The sequence below is a fragment of the Macrosteles quadrilineatus genome, unplaced genomic scaffold, assembly GCF_028750875.1.
Source record: "Macrosteles quadrilineatus isolate MER2022 unplaced genomic scaffold, UCM_ALF_1.0 Scaffold_1__1_contigs__length_201487025, whole genome shotgun sequence".
Lineage (NCBI taxonomy): Eukaryota > Metazoa > Arthropoda > Insecta > Hemiptera > Cicadellidae > Macrosteles > Macrosteles quadrilineatus.
Window position 1 is genome coordinate 21107681 of NW_026542594.1, and position 16034 is coordinate 21123714.

The following is a 16034-nucleotide window of genomic DNA, read 5'->3' on the forward strand; positions in this document are numbered from 1 at the left end:
CGCAAAACTTAACTCCACAACACAGTCCAATACACTGACAGTCGATAGAACATGATAGAATACAATACTCGCTTCCGGTCATAAAACATTGCTATAAAATACTTTACGACATTAAGAAACCGACTTTCGGTTTATCATCTTAAGGAATGTAAAATAAATAACTGCAAGCCATTAACCATTTTACAGGATGTTCGGAAAAACTGTCGATATTATAAGGTGTTATTTGAAAATAAGCAAAAAGTGTCCATAATTATATGTACTTAGCCTTATGGTTTTCTGTTTATAGGTATACCTGTATTTTTATGTTTTTACATAAAAATACTATATCTTAACATATCACCTATAAACTCAATTAATGGCTAACACCTAATAAGTCAAACTTTATCATTAAATTGGAATATACGATTTTACCATTTGGTGTACATTTTAATAAGTAAAAGCATAGTTATATCAAAATTAATTAGTCTACTACATAACAAAAACAATAATAATTATAAAACCCTCAGTAATTACATTGTGTGGTACTTGAATCAAATTCAAATTTAAATTCTAAAAAAATGTAAGCAAAACACAAAAATAACGTGAACAGCGCTGGTCGAATGTTTTTACGAAGCGTAGTCCGACCAATGCCACGGAAACTTTGGCTGCGGTGGGAGAATGGTACCGCTCTCCCCCCGCGCACCCGGCTCGCAAACAAGTCGTACGCTTACAGTATATTTAGAGTTTTCATCAAAACCCATCTTCAGCCTCTGGTAACACCATATCAGGTATATAAACTACTAGCTGTACCTGCGGGCTTTGCCCCGTTTAACTTTATAAGTGAGCTCGTTCGCATGGCTCAATCACGTCCTGGTTGAAGTTCGTTCGCTACGCTCACTCACTTTTAGGTTGGAGCTCGTTCGCTGCGCTCACTTGCCTTCAGATTAGCTCGTTCGCTACGCTAACTCGCCTCCAGGTTGAAGTTCGTTTGCTACGCTCACTCACCTTTTGGTTGCAAATTAGCTGTTGTCATAAATGTAAAAGAAATAATAGTGCTGCACCCTGTTGGTAATCCTTGTAACTTTAATGCTATTGAACATCATAGAACAGAACCATCTTGTTTAATTGAAACAGCTGTTAAGATTCATTAATCCCATTTAAATATGAGTACTCATAAGGTTAACATGGGAAACTCCAGAGCCACTGGGGCGGAGCCCGAGAGTCCGATCAGAATAAAAACAGCTTAGTTTTCCTATTTAATGCCTAAAGAATCAGTGTACCAAATTTCAGCCTCCTACGTAAATGGGAAGTAAGAGAATTAGTGATGAGTGAGTGAGTCAGTCAGTGAGTCAGTGAGGGCTTTGCCTTTTATATATATAGACTAGCTGTACCCGCGGGCTTTGCCCCGTTTAACTTCATACTTGAGCTCGTTCGCATGGCCCAATCACGTCCTGGTTGAAGTTCGTTCGCTACGCTCACTCACCTTTAGGTTGGAGCTCGTTCGCTGCGCTCACACGTCCTGGTTGAAGTTCGTTCGCTACGCTCACTCACCTTTACGGTTGGAGCTCGTTCGCTGCGCTCAATTGCCTTCAGGTTAGCTCGTTCGCTACGCTACCTCGCCTACGGGTTGAAGTTCGTTCGCTACGCTCACTCACCTTTTGGTTTCAAATTAGCTGTTGTCAAATATTTAAAAAAATAATAGTGCTGCACTCTGTTTGTAATCCTTGTAACTTTAATGCTATTGAATATCATAGAACAGAACCAACTTGTTTAATTGAAACAGCTGTTATGATTCATTAATTCCATTTAAATATGAGTACTCATTAGGTTAACATGGGAAACTCCAGAGCCACTGGGGCGGAGCCCGAGAGTCCGATCAGAATAAAAACCACTTAGTTTTCCTATTTAATGCCTAAAGAATCAGTGTACCAAATTTCAGCCTCCTAGGTAAGTGGGAAGTGGGAGAATTAGTGATGAGTGAGTGAGTGAGTCAGTCAGTCAGTCAGTCAGTCAGTCAGTCAGTGAGGGCTTTGCCTTTTATATATATAGATTATTTATAATGTTTGTTTATAAATTAACATTTGTTTGAATCATTTTAAAATTAAGTTAGTAAGGAAAATTTTTGTTCTATATGTATATATTATGTAGATGTCACAGTTAATTTATTATTGTTGTTCCAATATTAATTTTGTTCTCAACCTCTTCTCGAATCAAAGGTATAAACATGGGGCTGATTGTAGCACTACGTTGGGACATGCTTCTTTTATCAACCACCATGCAAGCAGCTTCTTTAAGATTTCTTAGTTTCCAGTCTGCTTCTTGGTAGTTGATTCAGTCCAATGTATTCTATGTTCTTCAGAGAAGACATGTTCACTTAGTTTGGAATAATTCTCCAAATGGTTACTAATGCTCTTCTGATGTTCTTTTAGTCTCTTCTCCATAGGTTTGTCCGTAATAACTTCTTCCACGTTCTCAGGGTATTTTATAAATAGCTTATTCCCTATATGGGAAAGTCGCTAACAATATTTTTTGTGTCTTGATCCTTGTTTTTATGCTTTACTCTGGTCAGAAAACTTCTCTATGTAGGTCCAGAAGAGAATACTGTTCTTATATTAAACTTTTTGTTCATTCTTCTTATTTGTTCAGACTTTCCCTTGACATACGGTATAGATATGGTACAATTAGGTCTTTCTTAATTTCTACTTAAATTATTTCTATTTAATAGATATTGTTGTTTTATTTAAGGCCCTAATTATAAAATCTAACGAAAAATTATTTCTTTTGAATTCTTCTTTGATTATTTCTATCTCTTTATTCCTTGCCTCTTTGTCTGATTTATGGCCACTTGCTCATGAAATTTTTTAAAATAACACTACACTTTGACTATAAAAAAAGTGGCACAAAGAGTAATTACTATTTAAGCAGCTACTGTCATGACAGAAAGGTCATGTTCCTTTTAAAATAGATCTCATCATCCTTTATAAGATACGTTGATTGTTAACATAACAATGCATGTAAACGTCACTATTAACGTAACAGCCAATTTACAGTACTTTCTTTTTGGAAATGCAGCAATGCTCAAAATGTTTATTATCCTATATATAATACGAGTAAAGTTTGAATAATTGTTACTTCGATCTGGGAATCGGCCCTAACAAAAACGTTTATATTTACGGAATAACTAAGTTCTGGGTCAAAAATAAGTTCTAGACCAGTGGTATAGCCAGGAAAAATCTATTTTCGCCATAATATGAGTACAAACTTTTGAAAATTTAACATGGGCCTTATGAGAAAACATTCCGCCATTGTTGTCATTTTGTTTACATTTTAAGACATAACTCGACGTCCTGTACCCACGGGCATCTCAGCTTACGCATGCGCAGAAAGCTCTTGAAGCACTTTCCGAGGTAAACTAACTGTTACTTCTGATGTGTATTAGCTTCTGAAATACAATTTTGTCAACTAACTTGAGACAAGAGAGAAAGAGAACGACTCGACTTTGCGTTCATTAAATCGTTTGATTTATAAGGATTTGTATTGCATTATAAAACTTTCCAGAGTAATGAGTTTCTAATCCATAAAAAAAAATCCATCCTTATATTATCCACAGCTTTATTAACTGTTTATTTAATACTTTTGCCAATATAAACGAGCTATATATCTTATTTTTTATATTTTTAATGGTTTTAATTATAATTATCATCACTAAATTACTCTTTTCCTTGGCTGCCGTGTCGTGTCGTTGTCAATAACGTCGTCTGATTCTGACTGATGTCAGATGGTACACTGAATCGGTCACGGTCACAGGGATAATAATTAATTGTAACATACCACTAGCTTACCCTACAATATAAAACTCATAAACTTGCCCATATAAAACTCATGTTAAACGCACAGTATCATGAGAATAGTGTATCTGCATCCTCTAATCTTCAGTACTGCACGTTTAACATGGGCAATTGGAGTTTTTGGTTAATTACTAGAAAACGACCAAAGATAGACGGTAGGTTTAAATTTAAAAGTTGTTTGTTTTTACAAGACCTTAAAAATTATACACAATTTTACATATGTTGCCGTTTAAAAATTTTAATTTACAAGGCTACCAACTTAAAAAAAAATTAAAATCATAAATAATATTTAGTTTTTAAAATGTTGACTTGTTGTATATCAAATTAAAGCTGAACCTACGAGGATTAAGAAATTTTAAACAGAACAAAAATAAGTTTAGTGGTACAGGGTATTCTGTAAGTATCAATATTTTCTATAAAAATGGCCACCAGTTCTGTTTTCACTAAATTGTTTGTCTAGTCTAGAGCTTTAAAATTATGCATAATATGACATATGTTTACCTTTGAAAACTCTGAGATTCGAACCCATGACCCCCAGTTTCTTGAACACCCTGTATTTTAAAAATGGTAAAAATTGTTTTACGTTGTTCCTTGGGTATGAATTAGTGGAGAAAAGTTTTGTTTCATCTCTGTATGTCAAGCCATTCGTCTGTAATCTGTTTAGGACAGCTTAGAAGATTCACCCTGTAGATAAAATTTATTTACATCAGGGATAAGCGCTTATTCATGCAGCAGTTTGCATTGGGCGAAACAGTGAAGAATCACCATATCTTCTCTGCATTCCGTGTGGTGAGGCAAGGGAAGAACAGCTAGTAGTTTTTAAAGTGACGTTCAAATCCTATAGTTCCTATGTCTGTAATATGTTGATTAGTAGCAATTAATAATGGTGTAAATAACAATTTGAAGTTCTAACTCAGTTGTATGAAAACACAGGGCATGTGGACATTGTCCAACCGTGAAGGCGGATTGTTTCAAGCCACAATGTGTGACTGCAGATGGTCAGGAACGGTCCATTCTCACTGTCAATAGAAAACTGCCTGGACCATCTATCCAGGTAAAAATATAATAAGTTAACCAACTATTCTCAAGCAAACAAATGTCTTTTTCCTACAAAGTTGGCTTCCTTGTAATGTTTATAATACAGAAAGCTGCTAATTGCTGCATATACTTTGTCGTACGGTTTATACTCTGGCGCACACCAGGATTCCAACCAAACAACACAAAAAGCGTGGTTTTATTATGCACGTAATCCGTGTACGCTTGGAAATAGGTTGGCAACACTTAACGATAATAATACTATGATCAGCTGATTGACTATTATAACTACAATTTAACCTGTCATTTCGTGTTTATAGTTTATGTCCTATTTTCGTTCAACGCTTGGTTTGAACACAACCTGAAGTGTAGTATTTGAAAGATGAATTATAAGTGGGCCTAACATCTTCAAAAATAATGAACTCAGTGAAAGTAATTGTGAATATAATAGTAGACCAGAAATAGCAGAAACTGAAAACATGTTTCATTTAACCTGTTAACTGAAAAATCAAGAAAGAAGTATGAACGAGCATACAAACTGTTTTCCTCTTGGCTTGTAAGTAAGAAAGTTACAAAACTGTCAGAAAATGTTTTATTACCATATTATGAAGAACAATCTACTTGTTTATTATGTGTTTATACGGTGTGTTTATATTATGTGTTTATACTGTTTATACCTGTACTCTTGAAAATAAGAAACACTTAAAGATACCGCTACTACAATCAGCTGGTATAGTATTTCCCATTCCGTTCATGGCCTGGGTTTAACCTAACCTAAAAACGTATTGTATAGTGTTTGAATGACTAATTATTTATATGCTTTATAGTGACTGTAGTAAAAATATAATGTGCAACACGAGTGCAAAAGGCCTTTGCTGCAATCGAGATCATTCCGCACTCGCCTGCGGCTTTTGCGTAAGCATTGCTCACTAGTTACACAAATAACTATTACAACAACCTTTTAAGTAAAAAAGCATTATCACACAGAAAAAAAATTCTCTTATAGGTTATGTCATGAAAATCCATACCGGTATTACTGATTTGAGATATTTTAGAGAAGGCGAGAATGAGTCCAAGGGCTTTTAAACACCAAGAAAGGTTACATAACAATTAACAACAATAACATGGATATTTTTTTCTCTCTCCAAAGTCTTTGTAATTCGTTAATTTTAAATCTCTACACCATAGAGAAAGATTAACTTTCCTCAATAAGGTTACAATTATCAATAAATAAATAGCCTATTTAAAATCCATTTTTATAAGCCTTTGTCTCTTGTTTTAACATCTGACTGTGGATTAACATTCAACTGATGGATCAGCTGTTAAATTACAATTAACATTTAAACCGTTATAAAGAAAGACGGTCAGAATCACACTAGGGAGGGGGGGGGGGCAAAGCACTAAAGTTTATTACCTTTTCTGTCATCATTCGTCACTCTGCTAGATCATAGGTTTTAAAATGACACCTCAATCGTAAAAATCAGTTAAGTAGATGGGTAGACGGCTGGGAAAGATGGGATATTTCAGAGAAAACCCAAGAAAATCAAGAAAAATATAGATACAACAGGTTGATGTTAAAAGTTAAAAAAAAAACTTTTGCCACCATAAAACATTCACTAAATATTTAAAATGACATAATCTCTTAGTACCTATATTGTAATGCCAAAAGGTATATTACAATTGAAATATGTTTCAAGATCAACAAACTGCACAATCATAATGTGTGGTTTTGTAAAATTTTTATTCAATTTTGTCTCAAATTTTGAAGGTGTGGTTTTGTAAAATTTTTATTCAATTTTGTCTCAAATTTTGAAGGTGTGGTTTTGTAAAATTTTTATTCAATTTTGTCTCAAATTTTGAAGGCTAAGAACTTTTTTTGTTCAATCAAAGGATTTATGCTCCTAAGATATCCGAACTATGATTTAGTCTACTGCCACCTGTAAACTTGAACAAATAAACGGTTGACAGGTGTGCCAACAAGATGTGGTGATAGTGGATGTTATCAACCAGATGCCAGGTAGCAGCACCACCATCCACTGGCACGGACTGCGGCAGAGAGACACCCCGTGGATGGACGGAGTGCCGATGGTCACACAGTGTCCTATACTGGAGGGTCAGACATTCCGGTACCGCTTTGTTGCGGAGGAGTCTGGCACTTACCTATGGCACTCTCATTCAGGTTGGTCTAGAAGACTGATTGACATGACTAAACTTTTTTCCCAATGGTGGGGTGAGGGTGAGAGGGTACAACAGAAACTAAATATGGGTAGGACATTCCTCAGGCTTACAACCAGTGATTTGCCAACAATATTTATGGCGGGTAATGATAACTGTGTTTCCTTACTCACAGGAGACAATGATAATGTTTTTTTTTATGGTGGGAAATGATCACGGTTTACTCATAACAAAACACATCTTTTTCAAACTTAACTGCATTTCCCGCCAATCTGAACATTTTGTTAATGTGCTAAGGGTCTGGTCCCAATAAGTTTGGATTGGTAAGATAACTTTGCATGGATTTAATCAAATTTCTGTTAATGAATCTGATCCAGAACATTTTCTATAATTTATTTATCACTAAATTAAACATTTTCTTAGTAAATGTTTAAAGCTGAATAGCTTCACACTGTGCAGGGCTCCAGAAGGTGGATGGAGTGATTGGTGGTTTGATCATACGTGAACCAGACTCTTCCAATCTGCTGCGCCACTTGTATGACCGAGACCTCCCGTCACATGTGGTGGTGGTACAGGACTGGATGCACTCCCCAGCTGGCGACAGACTACCAGGAATGTTGAGAATGGAGAGAGGACAGATCCCAGACTCCTACCTCATTAATGGCCGTGGAGTGCAGACTGTGAGTTAGGCTTGTCCACCCCTTGTAACACTCTTGTTAGTACTTTCTGGAGAATGATTGATTTAAGACTGATCTTTTTTAATCCTGAGACAAGTCAGTTGACGTTTTGATTGTTTAAAATGGGTTTCAGCTGTCTTTAAAGAAATTGAAATTTAATAAATGGTCTTGAATGAAAATCAAGTTATTCTTAGTGACAAAGTTCTTGCTCAATTTGGCCATCAATCAACTGTGACTTTAACTAAGGCGTGACACTATTACACATAATGCATTTATATCATATGATCTAATGAAGACTCAACTGGGTAAAATCATAGTCTAACCAACACAAGTAGACTTCTCATCCCATTGTCAATTTTGAAGCACGTTTTTCACTAGTTCATGTACAGTGACACTGGGCGCTAGTGTTGACAGAATTTTGTTTCTATTATTTTAGGGTTAATTTCTTGATTTGCGCTTTACTGTTTGGTTATATAACTAGGCCACAAGTTATCATTTATGATTAGATCGTATTATTTGGTTAAACGAGGTTTTAAATGGCTGTAATAACGGGAAACAAATTGTAAACAAAACACAACCTCTACATAAACCGTACAGAACTAACATTAAAATTTTCTTCAGCTGTTCCATAAGGGTGAGAAATCTACTAAGGGAGTATGTTTTATCTATGGTAAAATATAATCCTTCAGCTGAAACAACACAGTTTCAGATAAAACCTTTTAACACTCATCGTCTATATCTAGGGAATGTGATAATTTGTGAATGTGTTAGCTCAAAGATGTGAAAAGAAGAATCTAGTTCTATTTGCAATCCAATGTTTGCATTAAGTGGAATTAGTTCATGCAACAGTGTAGGCATAAGATAAATCAATGACAATGTTGGTTTGGTTCATAAGTAACTGTTAATTTACTAAAATGCTTATTAATTTTTAAAAAAGTAAACCGAGCTTTATAAAATAGTACATTTCACTACTATAGTGGAACCTCGATAACAAATCATCCTTGATAACAAATGTCAAATCCCCTTGAATTTATTTTACCCCTATTCGCAAATCTCAATAAGAAGTACACCTTGATGACAAGTCTTATTTAACAATCCCTACAAGAGTCTTGTTATTGAGGTTCTACTGTACGCCCAAAAGTGACTATCGAGCCCCAGAATGGATCGTTCAACAGGAGTAGTGAACTATACTTTACATTTGTAAATAATCACACAAAGCGTCTTGGTTTTAAATAATAATCAAATCATTTTCAACAGTTTTCTTTAAAGTTGTTATAGGTCTTACAATTAATTTAAATGTCAGCTCTTGAACAATATTTCTTGTAATAAAAGAATAAATACATAGTTCCTGTTGAGCTTAACAGTAACTTTCTTTTGAAAATTTAAAAGATTGTTTAAGAAAAAAAAATTTGGCTGAAAATATTGTTTTAGGCAGGCAAAATCATATGATTTGATAGATTGGAAATCGATGATTTTCGTATAGTTCACCTTTACGGAAATGAGCTAATTTGGTATACAGAGTGGTTAAAAAATGTGCAAGTTGTGATCAGTCGGACACTCTGTGGACAAACTTAAAATTAAATATAGATGAAGTGTAGAAAATGTTAGATGACTTCAGTCTTACAACTGAGATTAACTTGATAACTATATAATGGTGATTAGGGGTAATCAGTGTTAATCAGGACTTAGTGAATATATGTTTGATGTGGATGATTATGATATGAATGCATATGAGCCTACTGCTTTTATTAAGGAAAATGTAAATTTAAATAATTGTAAGTTAATTTTATCAGATCAAATTATAATAGACTTGTTGACAATCTTCTTTAGTAACAGGTCTATTAATTTACTCATATTACAATTTGTACACCACTTAAAGCTATCTACACAAGGCACTGCTGGTATAGTGTTTGAAACACCATACTTCGGTTCTGGAGAGTTGCTGGGTTCAAACCACACCAATCACTGATGGTGATATCAATGACAATTTGCTATAATACAATGCTTTGACTGGTGTTTAGGAGCCCACCTGTAGGAAATTGTAAAACACATAGGCCTATTCAGCAAGGAGAACTCTCTCTGTACATAAGATCCTCCTTCAAGAAAACCCATACATAATTGTAATATATGTGCACAATGATTCAGACAGCAATAAAAGTGAGTTTTCAAAGTAATATAACTCTTACTGGAATGTTTTACAAATGTTTGATAATGTATTCTAGAAGTCCTTGAGAGAGTTCTTTAGTCCGTTCAGCACCCCTTGGTCAGAGTTTGGGGTTTTGCAAGGTCTCCGTTTCCGCTTCCGTTTCATCGGAGCCTCGTGTCTCTCTTGTCCATTCAGAGTGAGCATTCAGAGTCATCAGTTACTCGTCATCACCACTGATGACAACCCGATACAACCTGTCCTCGTTGACTCCCTAGTCATATCATCAGGTAACTTCACAGCCAGAATTATGTAAAATCTATGAAAATTTGTTATTTGTAATTTTTGGAGAAAGAATATCAGTTTTTTTAGAGGGTTGATTATGAGAATGGCTTAAAAAAACTAAACTAAACATAACGAATAGGTATGCAAGGCAATTTCTTGGTAAATTTTGTGAAGAAAAATATTTTTTGATTGGTTTTTTTATTTGAAGAATTGGATATATAGCCAGTTTAGGGCTCTTTTAGGCCCTAATAGACTTAACCAAATACATGATAATAATTTATTTTGTTGGCTAAAATTTTAATATGCCACTGGTTTTCTTAAAAATGTCAATTTTTAAACCACAATTGATACAACATAGATGGATAATCATGTTTTATTTTTAATTGCTTGATTACATTTTATTGCAAAACTATTGACTCTAAACGGTGAAATTGCTTCAATTTTTTTTTTGTAAAATATGATTGAAGATTGGCAACATTGTTGAACCTTAGCTTATATTACTCAACAATTTACTGTCTATAGCAGTCCTTTACTAAAGCAAAAGATTAGTGCTATGTTGTGTGACATTATTTATGGTGTATTTATAAGCCCACAGTCTGTGATTTTGTCAGATAAGTTAGCCAAACTCCACACCTCTTAGAAAAATACTCCAGATTCAGTCAAATTGCTTTTCCATTTAATACAGTTGCCACTCAATAATCCCGACACTTAATAATCCGATATTTGATAGTCTGGCACAGTGCTAAATGAGTGTCAGAAATGGTTGTGAAATGTATGTACAGTTCTTTAAATCGGAATCCATCTCTTAATTAATTAATTTGAGCCCCTTATAGACCAATAGTACATGATAAGGCATCCTAAATTTGACTTTATTTGCTCATTGGTTAGTTTTAGTTTAGTATTACTTGTGGTTGTGGTAATCAGTGTCGTAAGTGTGGGATATTTGCAGGAGAGAGATACGACGTAGTGATAGATGCGTCCCAGCCTATAGATCCATACTGGATCCTGGTGGAAGGGCTGGGAGAGTGTAGCCGAGCTAGACAAGTAGGAGTGTTGCTCTACCACGGCTCAGCTACTAGTCAGCCTGCCTTGCCTCCATGGTCCGTACTGCTCGGGTTCGGACTGGACCCTGGATATGTAAGGCATCTGTCCCCTTTTAATGAAGAAATAGTTTCTTGAGTTTGTGTTTTTTAGTGGGACCGAAGAAAATATAAAATCTCTAATAAGTAAACAAATTCTTTTGCTGTAAGGTCTGTGACGCTTAGCGCCACTATTTTATATAGTGCCACTCAACAAAATCGCCTGCCCTTCCGATCAGCACACCCCTTTCGGTCTGTCGCTTACCTTTTTCCTAGAAACGGTCAAGGAGCTACGGAACGGATATTTCCTCCGTCTTGTCTGTCGCCGGCCTTCGTTGGATATTCTGATCATCCGTTCTCAGCTCGACATGCCCTCGCAGGATAAGTCTATAATTATTAAGTAATGCTAAGATTAGGATGACAGGCTAGATAAACAATATAAGGGGAAGCCGGCAGGCTTTCGCCCCATTCGCAGAAATGTAATTCCAAAATATATGATTACCTCGCTTAACGAGGTAATCATTCCTAGACATGCAATAATAGTCACCACGTTGAAGCTTTAAATATTAATTCATTCAGGAATCGCCTTATGAGTCCAAATTGGTTCAGTAACGAGTTAGGGAACGAAATTGACCTGTTTTATCATCATTTCCATTTTACACTATTTAGCAGTTTAGTTTGGAAGGTTAGCTACAGTTCTGTTTCTAGTTAAATTATAAGTAATCAAAGCTGGCTTGGCCTGCTTCTGGTTTGGGTAAAGATTTCCGCCCTCTGGTTCCCCAACAACGTTTCCAATTAAATCGTCATTTTAAGATGGTAGTAGAGGACAGCACGTTCTTAATTGCAACATGCTAGGGTCCACCAGGCCCTAGCACCCACAACAGCCAATTACCAACACATTTCACTTAATTACAATCAATACATCACATCACAACAGAATTCTTAACCAGTTTTCACCCAATTATCTCTCCTTAGGGCCGCAGGTCTTTAGAACTTGGCTTGAGTATTCCTCTTTAGACCAGTGGCGGCTAGCCCATAAGGACTCTCGGACGCCGCCCTCCCAACAATACATAGATAAATTAAATTTGAATATTCTTCAGTTAAATTAAATTAAATTAAAATTACTTTAAGGAGTACTTTAAACAATATACAACATAAATATATCAAACATTGGATAATTTAATTCATTAAAGACTTATTTTTGATCGTTGCTTACTTAGTAAGAACGGTGCGGACGGCGGCCAGACCGTCCCAATCCCAATACATGCAATCTTATGGCAGAATAACCGAACAGGGCTGACGGTGCCATGACGTCATTCTAATTCTTTAGTATGGGCGCTTTGGGGAAGAGTCCAAAGTTGCATGCACACTCTTGAATCAACAGATGATAGGTAGAACTGATGTTGGCGTTGGCGCACCTGTTTGTCATAACTCAAACCATCTAATTTCTAAAACTAGAAAACAACTGAGCTAACCTAACCTGAAAATGTTAATTTGGGATTGGTGTTGTTGTTAAGTGATTAATGAATAGTGATGTAGGAGTACTGTTTGTGCGTGTATTTAAGTAAAATACTAACTGTATACTGTATTAAATTTATTTCACATCCAGTTTAGTTAAAGGTGGGCCCTGTATTTCCGGTTAATTAATACTATTGAAGTACAATAGGTTTTTAAGTTACTGGTATAAGTTTGAATGCAATTTTTTTTCGTAAGCTGTTTTACTTATTTGGCTTTCTATTCCTTATGACCTTAATTATTCTATGGAATATTATCATTATTTTATTAATGTTATTTTCAGGACAGACCCATTTGCAGACATTGTTATTAATTAAATACAATAGCAGCCCTGGAAACAAGTTTAAATAAATACTAGAGGTCCCATGCTGCTCCGCAGTGTTAAAATAATTATTAAATCCGAGAAATAATCAAATTTATAATTTTTGATTGAGTAATACAGTATCTTGAGCTTAACTGATTCAAACGATCAATAGCTCAAATTAAATCCTATAATTTACTGATTATTTTGTGTCTAAAATATATAGAAAAAAAGGAACAATACTGGAGCCATTGATTTTTAACCATATTAAAACCTTATGAAAAATAACTTTTATATTGGTTATTCACCTTGATACTCGTCCGATTTGAATAACTAATAGCTTAAATCAAAGACAGTATTTAACTGAAGGTTCTTAGACTAAAATATATAGGATTATAAATCTATAACTGGTAAAGGTATATCTTAATTTGAAGTAAGAGTTATAAAATAAATCAAATTATGTGTTCTGGTCGTGTAATACTGTAGGTAAATATTTGTAGATGATTGATGGCAAATCTGTACGTGCATACCTTCAATTCGAGACCTAAACCATGAAAATCGGTCGGGTAGAAGAGCCCAACGAACTCGGCAAAGAAAAACCAAATTTAACTCCCATAAGAAATACATGGGGAGCAAATTTAGTTTACGCATAAACCGAGTAATACTATAGATAATTATATGTCGATGCTTGATGGCAAATCTGTACGTGCATACCTTCAATTTGAGACCTCAATCATGAAAATCGGTCAGGTAGAAGAGCCAAACGAACTCGGAAAAGAAAAACCAATTTTTTAAAATATATATTGTTTTTTATTATTTATTTTTTGTTATTGTTTTTTTTTTTTTGTATATATTGTAGGCTAGGCCCATGTGTGTTTGTATTACAAATTTAAGCTTTAAATTTTCTACTTAATTCTTTGACAAAAGTGAATGATGTTAGGCTTTCGTTTATATATAAAAATATGCAGAGCCCTCCCACCACCTATGAACCAAGACTAAACAAATACATTGATCAAACAGCCAGTAAAACATTGATTTAGAGGAAAAAGGCCATAGTTTTATTATTATTATTATAATATCTATAATAACCCTTTTAATGGCAAGCTTTTTATTGGGAAAAATATTGCCCGTGCTGGAATCTATATATATAATTCTGTAAGACAAAATGTTTACCAGAAAATTGTGGATGTCTGGTAAGTCGCAGAAAAGTGGGAGAGGTCTTAAATTAAAGGTCTTGACCCCAGGGACTCGGGAAAAATAGCAGAATTCCCATAAAGTTACCAGAAAACGAGATATAACGTAAAATATCCACCATAAGAAATGCATGGGGACTGAAAAACGTCTGCAGTCTATCAGCTGTTACTTATTTATTTGCAATGTTGGCATTTATTCCGAAAGTCAATGTTGGTAAATAATGTTCCAAAATGAATTGTATTTGTTTAATTTTTTTGTTTTCCGTTTTTATAATGAGTGAAGTAACTAGACAGGTTAGGGGAAGACCTGCAAGACGTGGAAGAGTGTCCAGGAATTCAACAGATTTAAGAAATGCTGAAAGAGAATGTCATGTAGGGCCTAACTGTGAAAGAAATCCAGAAGCTGTTTTACAACCTGTCTTTAGTAGAACGCTGGAAAATGAGTTGAGTGTTGTTACTCACAATCTAGGTCCTCTTAACAGCACTTGCATGTATTGTGGCGCATTTCACTTCGCAGAGGAGGCCACAAATGGACATTTCAACGCATGTTGCCACAATGGACATGCCACAACCACAAGTAAATGACGAACTAAAAGAACCGTTTTTACATAATTCGAACTTCATAAAAAACATAAGACAATACAACAGTGCAATGGCTTTTGCGTTGCGGAAAGCAACGCAAATTATGAAAATTGGTTTAAAATTAAGGTACAAATTCATAGATATATTTCTGAGTTACTACCGCGAAATGGGTAGTTAATAATTAATAATAATTTTAACCTTTACATTTGGTTCTCAAAATGGAAACTATAGCAGAATTCGTAAGATTACAAAACAAATCTTCAAATTTAAACTAGAAAAGATGTGCTGTATGATTTCAGCTCTGATTCGTCGTTCTCCAGGCTCAGGCCAAACCGTGTGCACGTTTCCATTTGTTAATATGTTTTTATATATGGTTTTTTATTTTAGTCTAAATTAGGGGCTATGGCCCCTACAGGCCATATACGTATATATATAAACTAGTATGTATATAAATTTATAGTCAGTGTGTAAAGATCATTGTATGTACTGTATGATAGATTACCCACCAACATATTCTAATTTTTTTTTTAATTTCAGGCAGAAATTACAATTTGTGCAAATTTCAAATGATTTTTAGATTATCTTCTTTGTTCTTGACGCTTTAAATTTAAAACTTTGATCAATTTTATCTTAGAGAACAAAATAGTAATAATATTAGCACTTGAGTACATCTATACATATTATTTATCTGGATCTTCTTGACCTATACAGTAGAACGTCAATAATTCTGACGTCAAAAATCCGGACGGTCAATAATATGGATTTGTCTCTAGCAAGATATAAAATTCTGTTCTATGGATAACAGAGAACCACGGGTAGTCAAACATGTTATACAAATAATTTATGACAGGCTCATAAAAACGTTGCAATGCTGCATAAATATAGACATTGATGTAGGCTAATCATTTGGATTTTTTACGTCAATTAAATTCAATACTGTATTGGGCAATCATGATATTTTCGATTCATTAACTTTGGTTTTGTTTTAAATCACACCTCCTCAAAATCAACAAAAAAATTTATAATCACTGTACAGCAATAAATCATGTAAAGAAAAAAAGAAAGTCTAGTAAGCTACTGCTAGAGATAGGCTCAGAACAGAGGAATCTCGGTTAATAATATGGTAATCACCTATCATTGATGTTCCCGTAGTTGGAAACAAATTATATTGGAGACAGTAAAACATTAGATAAATCATTAAAAGTAAATAAAATATAGTCCT

The 16034-nt window shown here is 34.6% G+C and overlaps 1 protein-coding gene across 1 annotated transcript in view; it reads left to right on the forward strand.

The window, feature by feature from the left end:
• The window catches only part of LOC128995083 (uncharacterized), a 45840-nt gene that overhangs the window by 11072 nt on the left and 18734 nt on the right, over window positions 1–16034 (forward strand). Inside the window, exons 4-8 of the mRNA XM_054419973.1 lie at window positions 4761–4881; window positions 6831–7041; window positions 7497–7717; window positions 9937–10147; window positions 11092–11279. Coding sequence (XP_054275948.1) covers window positions 4761–4881; window positions 6831–7041; window positions 7497–7717; window positions 9937–10147; window positions 11092–11279 — 952 coding nt within the window. The remainder of the gene's footprint in view (window positions 1–4760; window positions 4882–6830; window positions 7042–7496; window positions 7718–9936; window positions 10148–11091; window positions 11280–16034) is intronic.